The sequence below is a fragment of the Psammomys obesus genome, unplaced genomic scaffold (assembly GCF_907164565.1).
Source record: "Psammomys obesus unplaced genomic scaffold, mPsaObe1.curated_primary_1811, whole genome shotgun sequence".
Taxonomy (NCBI): domain Eukaryota; kingdom Metazoa; phylum Chordata; class Mammalia; order Rodentia; family Muridae; genus Psammomys; species Psammomys obesus.
The window spans coordinates 8503861-8524492 of NW_026592890.1; the positions used below are offsets into that span (position 1 = coordinate 8503861).

Genomic DNA, 20632 nt, shown 5'->3' on the forward strand with positions numbered 1-20632 from the left:
ATGTATTGTGTTTTTTCAACCTTCTTGTACAAACTGTGGGATCCTCTACAGATGTCCTTGTTTTTACTCAGGTGGCACAAATAGTATTTTATGTTTCACTAAAAGATAGCAAAGCTCAATGTAGTTCCCCAAATATGACTACAAATATCTTTTTAAAATAAAAAATAAAGTGATTTTTTTTTCCACAATAGGAAAAAAATATTTAAAATTACTTGTTTAGGCTTTAAGAATTCAGCAAATTACACAAGTCTGTGTGAAGTAAAATCAGGAAACTCAGGAGAACACTTTCTGTAATAAAAGTAAAAAATATCTGCAAATCAGAGATCTGTCTCCATGCATTGTAGTCATTGTCTCATGAGCATAATGAGCTTTTAAAACAATAGCTAAATGCCTCCTTAAATTCAAGGTACTTGGTTTTAAGTGCCCCAGCATCAAAGTAGCTCTGTAGTCTGTTCTAGAATAGTATGCTAAGTGTTCTTAAACATATATTTTATTGCCATCAGGAAATGTTTTCTTCTGTATTCAAACTCCTCATGAAAAGTCCCCGGCGCTAAACTCTGCCTCCTATGACCATGCTGGGCTCCTTTGCAAATGTACAATTCACAATTATAAGCAATTTTGCAAAATCCATGCTGTTCTTCCCTGGAGACTCAAAAGCCTTAGAGTGGTTACCTGTGTGATTGGGTAATTTTTAGAAATGCTTATTATTTACTCGAGCATCATTTCAGAGTCACTGATAAACAGAATGTTCCTGTTACCAGGGACTGTCCTCCAAAAGGCTTGAAAAATAGTCCGTGTTCCTTCCTAGGACCAGGTATGCAACAGGATAAACAGAAATGGCTCATGTGTGTCCTCTTTGTCCAATGTCAGAGTGGGGCCCTGTTCCTTAAACTGGTGCTTCCAAAATTACAGGCAGAGTAGATGGTGAACAATAGATTTTTTTAAAAAATGTTTTAGGTCTTGTTTTAGCTGGTTGCAAATCTTATTATCAGCTTTACAGCTGTTTTTCTACCTTTATTTATTTTTATGTTTAGACCAGAAAGAAGAATGGCAAAATTGCAGCTTAGCGGTTTGCTTTGCAAAGTAAACTTTGAATGAGTCTGTTGTTGATTTACACCTGGAGTGCTATACTTAGCACGGAGGCAAAGTTAAGCACACTTTGTAGGTAGTTTCTCCCGCTGATATGATGACAGCTACAGCGGTAGCAAGCAACGTGGAACAATGGCCGATTCCAGAAATAACACCATCTGAAGTAGAGTATTAGATAAATAAATTCTGATGATGGCGGACTTTCTTCCAACAAGAGCTCTTTGTCCCTCTGAAACCAGAGTCTTTTATTACCCAGTTAATATGGACCATAAAGTTTCACCCAAATCATGGTCCAACTGATAGGGCATATTAAAGTTCAAACAGGAAACAAACTGCCTAAAATTGCCTTGAGGTGTTTCAGAGGCTACACTGTCCAATTTCTTTTACTCCTTGGTCCCATTATGACAGGGCCTACTGCTTTACAAAACATAGCGCTTGGAATCTGAACAAACTCAGATTTCTTTTCGGTGTCGATTACAAAGAACAGTTAGAGCTTAGATGATGGGTTGGGGGTCCTAACTCAATGTTATAATCCAGAGCCCAGCTTTCGAAAGCGTGGACCATGACTTTACATGGCATCATGAACCTGAATGGGAGGGGAGCATGAGTTGTAAAAATTTGGCAACACTGAAAAGTTTCTGAATGGACAATGCACAAACATTAAATTAACATCAAATTCACAATGACTCCATTATGTTTTCGGCGTTGCTGGCCTGTGATGCCCCCGGGACTTTACTGTAGCCTTACGTATGACCACATTACATGTGTGCTATGAACAGTGTCATGCCGACGAGGCCCCTCGAGCAGCATGGGTGAGATCTGAGACTAGCCCACGCTGTGAAGCACTTTCTCTGTGCTTATAAAAGTTTCTGCTCTTATAGAAACATGCTTTAATCACAGATAAAAAAGACATCTATTTTCCAACCAATTAGCATATCTCTGGACTTTATTATGCTAGAAGGTTTGACTTTAAATAAATAAATAATTCACTGAATTTGGCTTAGGATTGGGATAGAAGTCCCAATAATTGTGAAAATGACATACTTTTGACATTTTGTGCTACATATTTATTGCAAAACCAAAAAAAAAAAAAAAAATCAATGCTGAAAAATGCCGAAGATGTTCTGTATCTTACAAGACCAAATATTCAGCCAAGATTCAATTCTTCACATAAAGATAAACAACACATTCATCTCATTATTACGTATACTTGATTTCAATTTTAAATAGATGCAAAGATTATTTGTATACCAAAGAATTCCTTTAAACAAATTTCTTGATAATTCATCTTTAATACATGTTGTATTTTTGCAACTATTTTATATGCCTAAATATCCATTACCACGTAAAATTTCATGGGTGAAAAGGGGTCATGGATAATAAAAGTTTAGGTACCCTAGTACATAGCTTTGAATTCCATCCCAACCAGTACAAAACCAAAAACATTAATAAAATTTTATCTTTGATATTTTAGACTTCAAATGTTTTTTAAAGGTTTATTTATTTTATGTATATGAACACACTCTGTTTTCATGAATACCAGAAGAAGGCATGAGATGCCATTACAGATGATTGTGAGCCACCATGTGGTTGCTAGAAATTGAACTCAGGACCTCTGGAAGAACAGCCAGTGCTCTTAACTGCTGAGCCATCTCTCCAGCCTGATTTAAAATATTAAACTCAGAAAAAAAAAGATTTATAGTTTCTATGTTACTCATAGAATATAAAGCGGTTTTCTTTGGTGAAGTGCTGGAATGGGACTCTTGGTTGCTTTAAGTCAGTATTTCTCAACCTGGGTTATGGACAACCCTTTCCCTGGATGAGGATCACTTAAGACCATCAGAAAACACTGATATTTATATTACAATTCATAAAGTAGCAAATTTACAGTAGTGAAGTAGCAAAGGAAATAATTTTATTGTTGGGGTCACCACAACATGAGGAACTGTATTAAAGGGACACAGTTTTAGGAAGGTTGAGAATGACTGCTCTAAATGGTACATTTATATGCACTATTGTTGACCTCACCTTCTCATCGGCTTGAAAGTAGTATTTGCCCTCTCTTATGGACAATGACTACTGTGCTTCCATGAACCCACTGTAATCGGCACTGATCTGTGGGCACCGAAGGAAGACTTGGGTTGTATGGTTCTACTTAACCATCTCGGCATGGTTATTGGCATGGTGTCTGACCAATGTCCAATGGCAGCTATAGGCTTAGGGGCCAGCAGTCAGGGGCTACAGCAACGCTGAGCTATCAAGGCCCTGGATGTGAACCAAGTTTCATGAATAAGTGTGGTGGGAAAAAGATAGCTTTGGTGTTAAGCAAGCAAGTGTTTAGAGCTAGCTTCTAGGAAGGAGCCTTGGTTTCTTCATTTGTAAGAACTCACAGAATCATCATGATGCTTCATTGAGATGATGCACAAAACCTGCTTCCCCAGTAAATAATAGTTTGTTAATAGTACTCTGACTGAATAGATGAGGCTTCTAATTACTGATACAGTCAGGACCAGTTTCCTGACCTTACAACTGCACTATTTCCACACTCGTAGGCTGGTTTGAAGAACAAGTACAAATTAATGAATTTATCTTGTTGTGGTTCTCAAAGAATAAACCCCAAGAAAAACGATTACCCTTTCTCTTGGAAGGACCAGCAGAGCCAGAAAGTATGCCACTCTGAGAGGAAGCTGTAACAAGAGTGTGTCCATAGTGGCATCTGAGGATACACAGGGAATCTGCTTAGGAATTATCACAGCAGAGAATTAAGCACTATTAGATGCCACACTACCTGAGGTTATTAAAATTGTTTAACTATGTTTCTATAAAACTCACTCTTCCTAATTCAGAACAGAAGTGATCCTGACTGGGGTTGAGAGTGGTAGGTAAAAGAACTCTTTTGGACCGTGCATCTGGGAATGGCACTTTGTTACCCAGATGAGATTGGTGTGGGAACTTCACACTGGGATATATCCCAGTGTACTGCCATTGTCTTTGCTGATGATATTCCAAAACTGAGGTAAATATACAAATTTTGTTTTCTGTTGTTTACACAGAAATAAATATATGCTTGATTCGTTTAAAAATTGATTTGGAATAATAGATGAATCACATTGTTTTCCTCCTTTTTAAATTCTAGTCTATTTTTCTCTGTAAAGTCTTAGATGTTAGGTATTAGATATGTTCAAAAATCACACAAACTAAGGGATTCCTGATACACAAAATTCAAGTAAGGACCTGGAAACTATACTCACAATATGGTCAAGACATTCAGGCATGCTGCCCATTAGAGAACCATCAAACTATTGAGGCCTCAGTGATGTGTACCCTAGCTTCCCCACAGACAAACCCCTGTATTAAAGATAGATTGAAAAATCAGTCTTATAATAGAAATCAAATTTAATGATTTTTAATAACAGCATTTGTTGATGACTCTCAAACTCCTTTTTACAATCCAACATTCATGTAACATTGTATACTTGCGGCAATGATGATGCCCAGCTCAAGGGAAATGACTGTTTCCACAATGTATCACTGCGTTGAGGTAGACAAAGTCAAGAAGAAAAATCAAGTTTCATGTTTTAACCAGAAAACTTGAAAGAAGCCTAAGGTGTGATGCTAGGCTTCATGTGCCAGTCACAAGTTTCCAGCACATGTTCTGACGCTGGAGTGTACGGTGGCACTGACGGGGAAGCTGCCAAATGTGTTAGCTAGTGGGCAGTGCGTCCGCTACCTTTACACAAGGTTTGACTTTAATTATCCCTGATTTCAGGATTTGTTTCACTTTAAGATGAGGAAAGAAACCTTTTAAACAGCATAGCAGGCCAGAAGCACCTGAATACAGTTTGTCCCCTGTCCATTGACCGTAATCCTACATGTGTAGCATATAATCAAGTTTTCCATGTAGAAGCTGAGCCACAGAAACATCAAAGACATCTTTCTAAAGACTGCCCGGTGTCAATCTAAACTCCTCTCTGGATCCCTAAGCCTTTATCTGGACCACATTCTTCATGCTCCATTTCAGGTAGGACTGCCCAGTGGCCTATCACTGTTTAAGAAATCAAGATACATGAGGCCTTCAGGACAAGAGTTCATAAGAGAGTCGTGTCTGTGCTGGTGGCAAAGGGGTGAGCACAGCTGCTTTCCGGAAAAACAGTTATATCTTTTTGATTGTTCAGCTATTACAGCTGGACTCTGGATGTAGGGATCAGACTTGGCCATGAAGATACAGAGAAGGCCCAAAGCAGTAGGAGAGCAAAAGACCATCACTACTTAGAAGAAAAGCATGCACCATCTGCTTGCAACTGAGTGTGAGCCAGTACAGTTTAGACTCCATTTTAAATCCCCGTCAACTATTAAAAACATTTCCAGAGACTGCAGATCCTGATCATCCACCCTGGGGAATGAAGGACCAAGACATGATTGCAGATGCCACCCAGCCACTGGGGCCCAGGCAGGGGCGGGGTAAGAGGGTCCTCACTGAAATGCATGCTGCTGGGTCTCAATTTTCAAAGCAGACACTTGGAAGGCAGTATTCCTAGGTACAGAGTGTCCATGTGTCAGACATATGATGCTGTCTTGAGGAAGGGTGTTAGGGAAAGAAAGCAAATCGGTATATCCACATGGCATATCCACATTCTATTTCAACCATGTTGAACAGCTCATACAAACAGGCTTTGTGCTCAACCAATCCTTTCTGAATTTAGGGATATCTAACAATCTGGAAACTAGTTCAGAATCTAGATAATGGATGAGAAACTGAACCATGTCTACTTTCCCAAATATGTATTAAAGTCTGAGGCCTGATGTCTCAGAACATGACTGTAAAGAAGGAGTGCAGATAATACATGACTGTAACCTTAACCAATCTGATTGACATCCTTATAGGAATGGGCTACTGGAATATGCCATGTGAAGACACAGGGAGGAAACTGGCCATAGGACCATCAACAACATGGAGAAATCAACCACAATGGCTACCATGGAACTTTGATCTTGAATGTGTACCCTCCATAGCCATGTGAAAATACATTTCTATCATTTAATAGAAATTTAAATTTAAACTTAAATACAGTTGCCTACTAGAAACGCTGTGCAAGCATTCAAAACGAGCTATTCCTGGGGCTGGAGGTGCTGCCCAGTGGTCAAGCACTTGCCAGGGAAAAGCTGTTACTGGCAGCAAAGAGGAAGAAGAGAGTGAAGAAGCCAAGAACAATATTATACAAGAAAAAAAGAAAAATAAAAAGAAAGAAAGAAAATATAAAATGTTAATTTCTCCAAACTCTTAGCAGAATAGAATATACAAGATAACCTGGAAGACAAGCAGGCCTCAATGGGACACATAGTATAATTGTCTGGTTCAGTATCATATATCATTATCATATTGATGTTAGACTATTAAACCACTCCTCTTCTTGTTAAATTGATGTGTATTCAAAACATTAAACTTTTTCACTGTCCTGCTTAGGAACCAAATGGTCTAAACTCTCATGAATATGTAAATCAACCCCTCTAAGCACATTATTAATTATTTGGAAGACAGCTGGAGGTCACCAGCTCACACCAATTTCTATGCTTGAAGTCTCATTAACACAAGAAATCACACAGTGAGAGAGAATAAAGTTTATCACAGTTATTAAGTGTGTGTGTGTGTATGTGTGCATGTGCAGTACACACAAAGTAACGTTCAGCACTGAATATAGAATCACGAGGCCCTGAATACACACACACACACACACACACACACACACACACACACACACACATACACATACATATACATATACACCCCTGGATGATGACCATGGAAGAGGTGTGATGAAGAAAGAAACCATATTTTCAGGCTTTACCATGAAGATACAGACAAGATGGGGGAGGGGTGAGAGGGTCCTTACCGCTGATAAGGGGTATATATCTTATATCTGTTCTAAAGGGGAACATTCAGTGTTTTCTGAGGTGGCAGCAGCTGTAGGAGAGCACCCGGGTCTGCCAAACCCTCAGCAAAGACAGCTGTGAGCAGAGCAAGAATTCCCACCCCTTATTGCCCAGGCAGGAGGCAGCCTGACTCAGGGCTATATATACCAACCCAGCTCCACCCCTTAGAGAGGAGGTGATGTCCCTTAGGTAGCCTGTCATCTTTGTCCCACTTCCCCTGTCTTTGCCATGTAGCTCAGATGACATGTTGACTAAGTCTGCTTCCTCACAGTGCAGGGTCCCCTTTCCTCTGGAAACCGTTAAGAACAGATACCTTGCTTTGTCTGGCAGGACTGAAACATCTTGCTTGACTCCTACAGTACTTCTTGCAGTGGTATTTGGTAAATCTTCCCCGAAAGTTGGCTCAGAAATCTCTCTTTCCCCCTCTCCTTCCTCTATACCTAAGCAGTCCAGAGCCAGAGCAATTAAAAATGAACAAACAGGTCTGAATCAGGAAGCGTGTATTTAAAACCTAAAGCAAATCGTGCCTCTGAGTGACACACTTAACATTTTCTGAAAGAAAGCAGGGCTGTTTGTACCCTCTAGGTCCCATTTCTGGAGACACCAGAGGCTGCAGAGTTTGTGCCATGCACCTGGTCCTTAGTGCAGCATGCATCCGAGCCTCTCATCTGCTGCACCTTGTGAGTCACAGCTCAGAAGCTTTCAGCCACTGACGCGCTCTGATGTAAGCTTTAGGATGGGCTGCCAGGAAGATACTTTCACTACTGAGGATAAGGGAATTGACCGCAGTACATACAGTGCTTCCGGGTGAGAAGGGCACATGACACAGGCTGTGAGCTGGGCTCCCCAAGGTTCACCTGCAGAGGACACTGCTCACACTGCAATGCTCCTGACAGCCACACAATCCTTTTTGGTCACTGTTAATTGTTTGCTTTCATACTTCTCGTTGTATGCTCAAATTTTAGGTGATAACTGAGATAAGAGGAGGTATGCACACAAAGGAGGCATCTGGTGTGATTAACAAAATGTATAAAATACAATTGTGAATGAAATCCCCGAGTGCCGGGGTAGTGCGCACATCACAACTCAGAGACCAAGACTACTCCTGGAGATGACAGTCTTCTGGGGAAGGCAGCTGGGGAAAAACCTATCCAGGATCAAGCGGGAAGCTTAAAACTAATGAATCTCTGTGTTGAATTGGTATATCCATGTAGGTGGTGACATCACAGGAAAGGTGATGACGCCCAATCAGAAAGAAGGAAGATGTAACTGGGGAGGCCACATGGAGACCACTGAGCTGAAGGCAACGTCCCTTCTCTTGGTCTAAGGGTAGATGCTAAAGTTTCCTATCACCATTAGTGTTCTTAACTACATAGACATGTGTGTTTGAGGTATGTGGCTTGCCATACATTCCAGACTACATAAAACCACTTAAAATGATTGGCTCAAAGGTCTGTTTATATCCAATAACTGCTGCTGCTTGCCTGTTTGAGCTTCCTCCTTCTGACTTCAGAAGAGTTCTCTCTACTCGGATAATGCCCAATGCAGGGACTCAGAATTGTGCTGGATCACAAGGCAGTGGAAAGGTGTTTGAATCCATGTTAATAAACAGAAGGAAAGCACCCGGGGACAGTTGTTTTAAGCGACTCCTGCACCTAACATGAGCTTTCACAGGCCTCTGCCCAGATCTCTTCGGATAAGTAATGGATTTATCTCTAGAAAATGTTTCACTGTTACTCTCAAGTAACCAAGCAGAATAGTCTCTTTAAGGGTGCTTATTTTTAGCCAGGTACAGTGGTGCATGCCTTTAATTCCAGCACTCCAGAAGTAGAGGCAGGTGGATCTCTGAGTTCAAGGCCAACCTGGACAACATGGTGAGTTCCACAAGAGCCAGGGCTGTGTAGAGAGATTCTGTCACAAAAGCAAAACAAACAACAAAAAAGGTGTCTGTTTTTAGCCACTTGAGACATGAAAGAGTAGGAAAAATGAACAAAAAAAAAAAAAAAAAAGGGAGTTTGGAACACAGATGTCTAAGCAAAATTGAGCCTTAGCCAGCTTCACGGAGGCGCGGAGACTTCAAGCCTTTGTGACTCATGAAAGACAGGTTCATGCCTCAAATGACCACAAAATACGGCTGGAACCTCTAAGGTAGGATTTCTATAAAGACAGCAATTGCAGGGCCAGATGGATGGCCAGACAGACAGGCCCTCGTTGGTCTAGCTGAATGAGCCCCGGGGCAATATCACTTTTGCCCTACATCTCTTTTTCTGGTCCCTGTCTGTGTAGCAGTCGTTCCTTATAATGAAGTGACTTGATGGAGTGTTGTGTCTCACAGGCAGGCAGAGGAGTGCAGAAAAACCACGTGATAAACTGTGCTGTCAGCCAGACTCTGCACCCCTGCGGAGGCTGCTCTGCTTGCCTATTTGTGCTTCCTCCTGGGCACACACTGGACTCCAGCTCTCAACCCACCTCTCCAGGCCTCAGTGCACACTGTGGGCTATTTGCACCTGTGGGTCTGAATTGTTCTGTAAGAAACATGAGAAGAAGTGCTGGAGTCCATGGCAGGCCCCTGCCCATGGCAGTACTCCTATGCCAACTGCCCCATGACTCAGTAGGCATTTGAGGATGAACCAAGAGATAGCAGAAATCAGCAGTGGGTCTCTGAGTAATACTATAGAGTAGAGGCCCCACAGCAACCCACGTGGCAGAGTAAAAGGGAACTTTGGCCATGCCACGCCACTGAGTTTTGGGGGTAGCTTTAGTCATAGAAGGTAGACTATTCCCCCTTTTTATTACTTCATGCTTCTAGATTAAAAGAAAACACCGAGCACACCTCAGACTGAGAACTGGCTGGAGGATTCATTTCTTACAGGACTGAATTTCTGAAACATAGAGAGAAATAAATCCTTCCTCCCTGAAGTTGCTTTTCTTGGGTAATTTGTCATTGTGACGAAAAGTCTGAGCACACAAATTATATGCAAAGTGACCAGGGACCAGGAAAGCAGAAGATAAACTATAACAAGATAGCAACACCAACTGAAATACACTTGTTAATCATGGTGATGTCCAGGGCATGCCATGGGGAAGATGGATGCCATTCCAATGGAACCCCAGGAGCACGAGAAACCCATGTTGTCTGGGCTCAGAACAGATGAGTCATGCACGTGCCACTCACAGTCTTCATCACGTGAGTTCTGAAACACATCATCCCAGATTCTGAAGCTCCACCACCTCAGTGAGTGCCCATCTTTGAGAGTATATTGAGAGGGTCTATTGACATTTCAAAGTAGTTCCCAGCATGCAATGTTAATAACCTACGGTACAGCAGAAAGACAGAAGATACTTCAGAGGCACTATGCACTTTCCCTGAAAGCCTCCATTTTTATGTACAAGTCTGTCTCATGGTCTAGAAACAGGCTGTTTTGCCTGTGTTTGACAATCTCATTTTTTTAACTCCAGTGACATTTACTAGCCTGTGCTGGCTAGTGTATTAAAGACTGAGCAGAAACCTTTATACTCATGGTTGCCATGGCCTCCCCTCCACATTCCTATTGCCTACCATATACTAAATGCTGGTGCCTTTCCTGAGAGCCCATCAATTACTTGCACTCAAGTGTGGCCAGGGCGTGGGAAGCTATAAAGACCCACGTGACTGAAATGCGCATCTGGTGCACATCTGGGTTTGCCAACTGGCACTAGCAAGAAGCTAGTCATTGGAGCGGTGGCAGCACAGGTAGACTGTGGCACTAGATACCCACGTTGAAGTCTCAGCCACATTAGCTTCCCGTGCGACAGAAACCATACTACCTGTGATCATTAATCTTCACCACCTACTTGACTGCATCTACAATCACCATGGAAACAAAGAGTCACTAGGTGTGTCGATGATGATGTTTACAGAAAGGTTTGACTAAGGTGTGAGGACCCATTCCATGCTTTGGAGACCTGGACTCAGTACAAAGGGGAAAGCTAAGCATTACCCTTCACCACTCTGCTTCCTGATTGCTGATGTAAGGTGAACACTTGTCTCAAAGTATTGCCTCCATGCCTTCTTACTGTGATGGACTGTCCCCTCAAAATGTGAGCCAAACAAAATAAATAAATCATTTCCCCCCTAAATTGCTATTATCAAGTATTTTGACATAGCAACAGGAAATGTTAACACACTTAGTTAAAAATGAAGGTAGGTAATCATCAAACAAGCATTTAGAACACAGCCAGAGCCTACAGAACACAGCTCAGTGCAGTAGCATGGCCAGGCAGAGCTTTCCTCAGTGTGGTTCTTCAGTATCTGTGAAAATATCAGCGACACTGAGGCTAATCTAAATGCAGTCTTATAAAAATAGCAGTGATCTAACTTTGCAGGCCTGCGGTGATACTATGGGGCCATGAGCATCATGCTATGTCGAAAACACCTCAGGGGACACATTCATTTAACCCACCTCTCAGTTTACAAATAAAAAAGAAATGAAGATCTTAGACACATGAAAAGGTTGAAACTAGACCAAAGAGGAAGAGTGAGGAAGCTCTGACCTACATGATTAGAAAACTTCCTCAGCTTCTCCAGCCCCTCAGGGGAGGTGGCAGAGAGCCTATCTGCAGCTTCTGGGAGGAAAACAGGGAACAGTGAAATAGACACTTATTTTACCTCTGACCCTTTGACACAGTAACCCCTTGTACAAATAATTTATTTCAGGGATATTCTGATAGCAGTAGGAAAACCTATGCCCACATTAGTCAGTCACAGCAATATTTGTAACAAAAAGGAAAGAAAACCAAGCATTTGACAATAAGGGGAAATAGAGTATACGTACAGAATGCGGTTCAGTGACGCTTTAGCCTTTTTTTTTTTTTTTTTCTTCTCAGCTTGGCTGAGATAAGAAGAAACCCAGGGAAGGAGCACTCCAGGTAAGTGCTCAAACTCTGTCCTCCAAACACAGTTCCCAGTGGTGGGAACAAGAGCTGACAGAGAGATGGCCAATCCTGCCACTGTTCGAGAATCCTAAGAACACAGCACCCTGCTGTACTGCACCTGTAGAAGGTCCATGGGGCCCGCTATAATTTGGTTCTTTACTTTTGTTTGGTTCCAAACTTTTCTACAATTAAAAGCTGGTATTTAAGAAATATACAAAATTGAACAAATCTCTAAATATATCTGGAGTATGAAAAAGGTCTTAATACGGGTACTTAGAAATATTTCTACAGTCTGTGATTTAGTGATGAGAATGATTTACCAATAACAAATTACTTCAGTAATGATACTGGGCTCAGTAGGTAACTCCATCCGTGAAAGCACTTGAAATCCCTGCAACCCACATGGTGGAGGGAGAGAAGTCACCCCTTCACTTTGTCCTCCGACTTCCACATGGACACCATGGCACCTGTGTACTGTGTGTACCCCAAATATATAAAATTAGAAATCCACAAACGGTTCTCTGGGTTTTGATGTCATTGTTAAAAATATGAAAACATGGTATGTTTCAGTGAGTTTTAATCCATGTATTTACACACTTATATGTAAACCATGATAAAGCATCTCTTTATTGGAAGATAAAAATAAAAAGAATGAACAGCGTGACTCACAGAGTCAACACTGCAATTAGCCTCTTCTGTTTGGATCTGTGTCATTTAGAGGCATAGACGTGTTTGCTGTGATTCTAACTAAGGATAAGAAGAGAAAGAAACCAAAGCTCAATCTCAAGCACAGACTCAAGTGTCACAGAGCGTCTACATGTCTAGTGACAACACTCAAGTCATCAGGGCACGTTCAATCTCGTTGCAGTCATATTGGTAGTGAATCGGGGACACAAACCACGCTGAATACACAGAAATAACTCAAAACGCATCAGTGACTACTGTAAGAGGTAGCTATCCAAGGATATCACAGAAGCTCAGATATGACGATGAGTAACATTTAACACCAAAATAACAAAAGATGTCAATAAATTAGACCTTGTCAAAATCATTGGTAAACAGACCAATTATAGAGGGGATAAATATTAGAAATAGTTAGATCATAAAATCTAATATATATATATAATTTCTTAAATTTTTATTTACTATTATTGTGTATGTTCGTGTGTGCATGTGTGTGTCATGGCTGAGGGTGTACAGGTCAGAGGACAACTTGAAGGTCCTCTCCTACCATTATGGGTTCTGGGATGGGACTCAAGTCATCAGGCTTAGGCAGCCAGCACCCTTACCACTGGGCCATCCCTCCCACTCAGAAACCTACAGATCAACAACAAAGTGACAAGTAGCCCACTTTAAAAATCGACAAAGGACAGAGCAGACATTGTAATGGATGTTTAGACAAGAAGCACATGAGGAGGTACTCAAAATCAAATCCACCGGTGAAAGGCTGTCCTACTGGAACATCTAGATGCAACTGCTCCATACTCACAGTAATAAATCCTGAAATTGTCAGCCAAACTCACAGACGTTTATCTCGAATGAAGAGTATTTGAGTTTATTTTCAACGCCTTCAAGCTAAGCACCCATATTCTAGTGTGATACAGTTCCCAGGAGCTTGTGTCTCCAGTTTCTTACTAGACAACGACACGTTTAAACCTTCAGCTCTTGAACCAGGGTTAGGCATATCTCAAACCGTTTACATCAGCAGTTCTTCTGCTATTAATTAATTTCAAGAGACAGGAAAGACTAAAAGGCTGTCTTACCCACACACGGCAGGGAGTAGCCAAGCTCAGCATCCTGGACAAACTGCCGATCGTTGAGTCTTGTGACACAGTACAGGTGGAAGCAGTCCAAGCAGATCACGTGGCGGTGGTTACACTGGAAGACCAGGACGGGGCTCCTGCACAGACAAAGAAGCAGTTTATATGGGACCTCCTGGGTGGAGAGAATTCTGTAATAGTGGGTTACTTTGCGCATGCTCTGTGCCAATACTAGGGCTGTCTAACCTTGAACTCATCTGTTGTAAGGCCATATCTTAAACACGGAAGGCACTCCATGAGCTGTATAGAACATTAATTGTGCTGATTTATATTTAAAGTCAGTAGGTTTATCAATCAGGTGTTTACACCTGAGACTTATATCATCTTTTGCTATGTCAGCCCTGATCACTCGCCACACTCATAGAGTAGATACCATTAGTATCTACTTCCACTGACCTACCCCTGACTATACTCTGACCACATAGCACAGATATGTTCTTCCTCCTTATCCACTGTACCCTCCTTGCAATGAATACTGCCTTTACATTACACTATGTTCCCACAGAAGCGGACTTTGTAAGCTTGTATATCATCTTTTGAATTTAATTATAAAAATATGTAAAGTCATAGCTTACCAAAGTCAAAAGGAAAATGACCATTGCACCAAAGGAGCTATGCTCAACAGCCAACCCCATTACCCCAGCGAATGAACAAACAAACAAATAAACAAATGGAATTTAGAAGCAAGAGATTGGCCAGTTGGATTTTTCTATTACAAGAATTTTGTCTGTTCTATAACCTTCATCTTATGAAAACATTCAATTTCTGAAGTTATGGTTATAAGATTTGTAATAAATTAATATATACAAATCCTGAGATGTTTTGGATTACCTTATGTAGTGACTGGAATGAAAAATGCCCCCCCCCCCATAGGCTCATGTATCTGAACACTTGGTTCCCGCTTGGTGGCACTGTTTGGGGGCGGGGTCTACAGAACCTTTAGGAGGCGGAACCTTGCTGGGGGAAATCTGTCACCGCAGGTGGGCTTTGAGGACATATAGCTTCCACTCACATCATGGTCTCTATCTTACCCTTCCTAAGGAATAGACGAAAATGTGATTATCCAGCTTTCTGCACCTGTTTCCCTACCATGCCTTTCCCAGTATGATGTACTCTAATCCTATGAAACCATAAGCCAAAAATAAACTCTATCATCCTTACATTGTTCTTGGTCATGATATTCTAACACACCCATACAGAAGCAACGAATATAGTTTTAAAGTTTATAAGAAAATAAATCTCCCGAAGAGTCATATCGTTTTGCTGGCAAATAATCCACATGTGCTTATGTGAAGAAGGAGACAAATTGATGATATTAATTTGAGATCCTTCCCAATTTAATAGTGAAATTGCCTTGCCGTCAGTTTAGAAAAGTCTTTTGCCTAGGCAAGGATAGAATACAAACATGTTCGTTCACACCTGGTTCTTAGCAGTCACGGAATCTTTTTCTTAGCAGTCACGAAATCTTTTTTTTAAAGCCCTTTCCCTAGAAAAGCCAAGATTAAATATTAGCATTATAGCAGATAATTTCTTAACAACTACAAGGTTTAGATAATTCTGTTATCTCACTTATTTCAAAGTGGCACCTAACACAGAAAGTGGAAAAACATCCCCTGCTGTGTTAACACCACAGCCTGCTTTCTCTGAGCAAGAGTCCCTTGAATGGGTGCGTCTGAGTGTCATGATGAACACACTGCAGCCCCCTTCAGGGTTTGATTCCTACTTCCAGGGCCTTAGTTAACTGCTTTGAACTTTCAACTCTTTTCCTTCCAACAGCTTTCCTTCTGACCACTATAATATATAGTGCTTTCTTATCTCTGACTTGACCTACTCCATACATATGTATATACACTGAATATGATGTAGCAGCTATGTTTTACCTTCATCTGCACAGAAAGGCAATGAGAGAGATGTTCTTAGCTATGATTGTGGCAATGTTACGGTAGTCCAAGCCTTAGGCTGCTAACCTGCTATTATCACCAGCAAACACTGGTGAGACAGTTAGGATATGTATAAGTTTCCTGAAGATAATAAGCCTGACAGGTGTGTTTAAAGGTGACTCTAGAAAGCAAATAACAATCTGTAAAATCAAACCAATCCACCCACTTCTGCCATCCCAATGTCTCAGCATATAGGTTCATCTTAAACTTTTATTTGTTTATTTTATGTGTATGTGTGTGTGCCTGAGTGTATGTATGTGTAGCATATGCCTGCAAGAGCTGGAGAGGGTCAGAAGAGGTCATTGGATCCCTGAGTATAGGTGGTTAATGCTGAGAACCAAACCTTGATCCTCAGTAAGTGTTCTTAACCATCTCTCCAGTACTCATGCACATGGGTTCTTTTCCTTCCCTATAGGAAAGGAAGCGGAGGAAGAGATTGCTCATGTTGGGTAGGTGGCAACATCCAGTTACCACCTTTATTGTTTCTCCTTCAGTTACAATGTCGTCCAAAGGCATAGAGGCCATTTATCCAATCCACAGATCATGTGCTGGTTCTACTTTATTAATGACACCATGGTATTGAAAACAGATTAACAAGAGATGGAAAATACATAGAAAACCATTAGATGAGACTAATGCTACAAAGGTTCAGAGTCCCGTGCATTATAGAAGGTTTTAGAGGCCCAAGGTTGGGGCCTGAAAGGACACATCATCTGAAGTAAAGGGCACATTAATGCCCTATACCACTGTAACCTCACAGAAGAAAGCAGGACATGGTGAAGCTCAGGGAGGCATATCCTTCCTGGGCCACTTATGCTCTTTGAATTGAGACAGAGGTGAAAGGGAAATTTGCTACTGTAGCTAATCCTAATTACCAAGAAGAGAAAGAGCTCTTGCCATGCACGGGGCTGGGAAGAAGTCTCCTGACATCAAACAGCCACGTCTGTGCTGGTGCACGTCACGTCATAGTGCTTCTCTCTACAGTGGGAATGGCAAGGAGAGAGCAGCAGCAGCCAAGGCTCCACAAGTGCAGTCACCAGCACGTGAGACCACAGGGGATGCTTATTACAGCAGCTGGCATCAGACAGCTTTCGGTATTACTATAGACTTCAGACAGGGCTTTAGAGAACATCCGTGAATAAAAATAAGAAAAACAGGTATACAATGAGAACTGAAGGGGCCAGAGTCTAAAAAACACAGATGTGGCCAGCGTCAGAAATGAGGACTATTTATCTCTCTGGAAGTTAAAGCCACCACATGGGCACAGGGTGTGGAGAACAAGTATGGGAAACTGGCCTATCAGCAGCAGGAGAAAACACAAGTGCTTGCAATTGTTCTCTTGGGAAAAGAATGAAATATCCAAACTGCAAGAAGTCAAAGTGATAGATGAGTCATTCCAGAATTTTCATTGTCTGTTGTATATGGTCAATTAATATAAATGCACAGATATGGAAATAATGTTAGCTATAGACACAGAAATGCACATGTTGAGATACATACATATAAAGGCAGTTCACTGAATCTGTTGGACACTCTATCTACCCATCTATCAATGATGATATACATAGAGGTTGTATAAATATAATTGTATTTGACAGAGAATTACCAGCAAGTTTAAATTTTTTATAAAACCATGAAGTAATAGCTGGTCTCTTACTAAGACATTCTGAGTTGTGGTGGTTTGAATGAGAATGCCCCCCCCCCATGGGCTCATGTCTTTAAACGCTTGGTTCCCAGTTAGTAAAACTCACTGGGAAGGATGAGGAGGTGTGGCCTTGTTGGAATAGGTGCATCCCTGGGGGCAGGCCGTGAGTGAGCTCTCTCTGCTTCCTGTGTGCAGTTCCTGGTGTCACTGCTTTGCTTTGCCATCATTAAGTCAAACCTTCTGGAACCATAAGCCCAATTAAGGGCTTCTTTCTATATAAGTTGTCTTGGTCATGGCGATTTTATCACAGCAATAAAAAAGTAACTAAGCTACTAGTACTTAGGAGAATTAAGTGAGCATTCAATATGACCTCCATGAAACACAAGGAAAAAAGAGAAGAGATGAAATGTAGGAAGACAGTGCAAAGCTTGCACAGGAGTGTGGGATGACCCAGGGAGACAATCCCAGCATATATTCTCTCGACTGTGACACTCACTAATGGTTTTCCTGTGTTCTGCATATCTGTGTCTCCTTAAGCTTCAGATACTGAGTCATTGTCCCTAAAGACCCCATATTAGGAGGCAAGGTTTGGAGAAATTACTAGGTTCTAGAGAACTCATAAATGAGGTTAGTACAGTTGTGAAGGGGACCTCAGAGTTCCCTCATTCCTTCCACTATGAGAGGACAGAAAAACACTGTCTAGGAACCGGTAAACACATTTTCAACAGACACCAAAACTTCCAGTACCTTGATCTTAGACCTCGGACCTCATAGCATCTAAAACCTTAAGAAATAAATTCCTGTGGCTCATAAACTACCTGGTTTCAGTCTTTTGATATGACAGTCCAAACAGGTGAAGACAGTCTCTGAGCAAGTGAGGGGGTTGTGTTTTAATGAGAAAAATTTGGAAAGAGAGAAACTGAAAGTATTGAGGATTTCTTAGAGGTCATTTTCAGAATTCTGACCCACAATTCTAAGCAGCTGGACTGAACAATGGGAACAAAAAGATGGATGTGATAACATTTTTGAGGAGGACCTGTGGGATTTATTTCTCATGGGTCTTTTGTTCCTCCTGATGTTCTTCTGTGCCCTTTGATCAAATTATATATAAATGTCACTCGATCAATCTAGAATGATTTTACCCCACTGAGCCAGGTTATGGAGTAGTTAATTAAAGGTTAAATAAAGTTCTCAATCTTGTGTAAAAATAATTGCAAACATGTTATTTGACATTACTGAGGAGTTATTTGCAAGCAATGATTCCCTGTTTTGCTAAAGGACTGATGTACAGACCATTCGTTCACACAACTATAGGAGATGCAGTAAAGCAAAAAGGCAAGCCACTCCATATATTAGACAAGGCAGGCTATTGTGGCATGGTACCCAAGAACTGGAAACCCTGTTCTGGAGGATCTACAAAAATGGCATTAGTGTATATGTTATCCATAACATATACAGTTAAACTTCGTCCATCTGGTCATTGCCACATCTGCTCTCCCTCTCTTCATCTGCCTGGGTCCTAGAACTCCACTCATCCTGTTGAAGCCCAGGCTATGGTTCCAGATTCTCAGGGTATGTACATTGAAATGCAATGTCCTAAAATCTTGAAGGGATGAAATAATAAGGTTAAGTGCAAAGACTTAAGGACATCCAGTCTTGTAGAGTGGCCAGGGGAGGGACAAAAACAATTTTAATATCTGGCAGAATACTTTAGGTTTTATTAGAGTTGTAGAAAATCTCAGCAGCCTCTGTGGTAAACAGTCTCTATGGCGCCTTTGCAAGATCCACCCCTAACTCCATTACTCCACAGCGAATGAGCTGTTTTCCATTAAACAAGAAAAGTGAGCAAAAGAGCATACGACTTCATGCTCTCAGAAATATGGCTGGCTGCTGCCTGCTCTCTACCCCTTCACTTCAGATTTTGAGGAAAACAAGCATCCGAGATGGTGACAATACCCTAGCCTGATGGAACACCCCATGTAGCAAGTGCCAGGACCTCTCGGCCAACAATGCCTGTGCTGCAATACACATGAACCATCTCTAAAGTAGATCTTCCAAACCACAGCAAGTCCAGAGGTGACTCTCAACAAGGCTGGCATCTTGACTATAACTTCACACGGTACCGAGGGCAAGAATCATCTGGCCAAGTCTTCTCAATTTCCTGAACTATGGAAACTGTGCAAGATGGTTTTTCAGCCATTCACCTGTGGTGTGATTTGATGTTGCTTATCTCTTCACTTGCCTCATGCATAGTACAGCTGCATACAAATCCATATATGCTCATATGTAGTATCTGAAATCTATAGCATAATCACCTGAAAAGCACAGTAAATTAGAATTTAAAAAATGTAAGCATCAAATCCTTAGGGAAATAAAAGTAAACAAACTTTTCTCCTTTGTGGGACAGAATCTTTCAATTTAGCCAACACTTGACCCTTGAAAATGCATGTGCTGTTTCTATGGCATTTTTAGTTTGGGTAGCAGTCACATAGATGTGACACCGCAGTCAACCATCTATTACATCTCTCAGTTCATGAAGAACTGCGAATTTTGTAAAGTATTTGATTAGAGAAAAATAATTAGAGGAGAGAAAAGGCAACCCCCCCTAAATAACTGGATTTATCCTCTTAACTGTTACTTAAATCTCCTTTAGTTAAAGTTTACTTATAAAACAGGAAACAACTGAGATATCAGAAATCGAAGGAATCTTAGTTTTCTGGATTCAGCAAAATCACCTGCCAACTTCCTAAATGCACCACTGACAAAGAAATCTCCAACACTGTGCCAGCGCCCCGAAAAGCTGGAGAGGGCATGTTGACACATGTATTTCACAGGAGTTCATTATTTGAGTTATCCAAGTGAGCTGTCCCCATCACTCACTGGAAAGCCTCTTGATCCAAGACACTAATTGATAGATGCAACTTTCAGGAATTAAAATAAGCTTCAACAGTTGAATGACCTTCAAAAGTCCTTCCAGCAGCCAAGCTAAAAAGCCCAAAGAAAGTTCCTTTGCCCATTAGTCTGCTTGGAACCATAGTCCTATTAAGGCCCCTGTGGACCCTGTGAAACTCATTAAGTATCCCTTCCAGTTTCTCCCTGCTTTCTGATCGAACTCTGACTGCTTGCTGTACCTGGTCCAATTTGTCACACATGCACACACACACACACACACACACACACACACACACCACTCACACACGATTGTTTTGTCACTCTGATTTAACCTGCAGAAGCTACAGTATTTCAATATAGACAAAGAACCCAAGTACAAGCTCCTTATATCTGTAAGGTTT

General features: G+C 41.3%; 1 protein-coding gene across 3 annotated transcripts in view; it reads right to left on the reverse strand.

Moving 5' to 3' along the window:
* Prkn (parkin RBR E3 ubiquitin protein ligase) overlaps positions 1-20632 on the reverse strand; it is a 1244902-nt gene that overhangs the window by 410225 nt on the left and 814045 nt on the right. For all 3 annotated transcript variants that reach the window (XM_055615985.1, XM_055615986.1, XM_055615987.1), the window contains exon 7: positions 13698-13834. In XM_055615985.1, coding sequence (XP_055471960.1) covers positions 13698-13834 — 137 coding nt within the window. The remainder of the gene's footprint in view (positions 1-13697; positions 13835-20632) is intronic.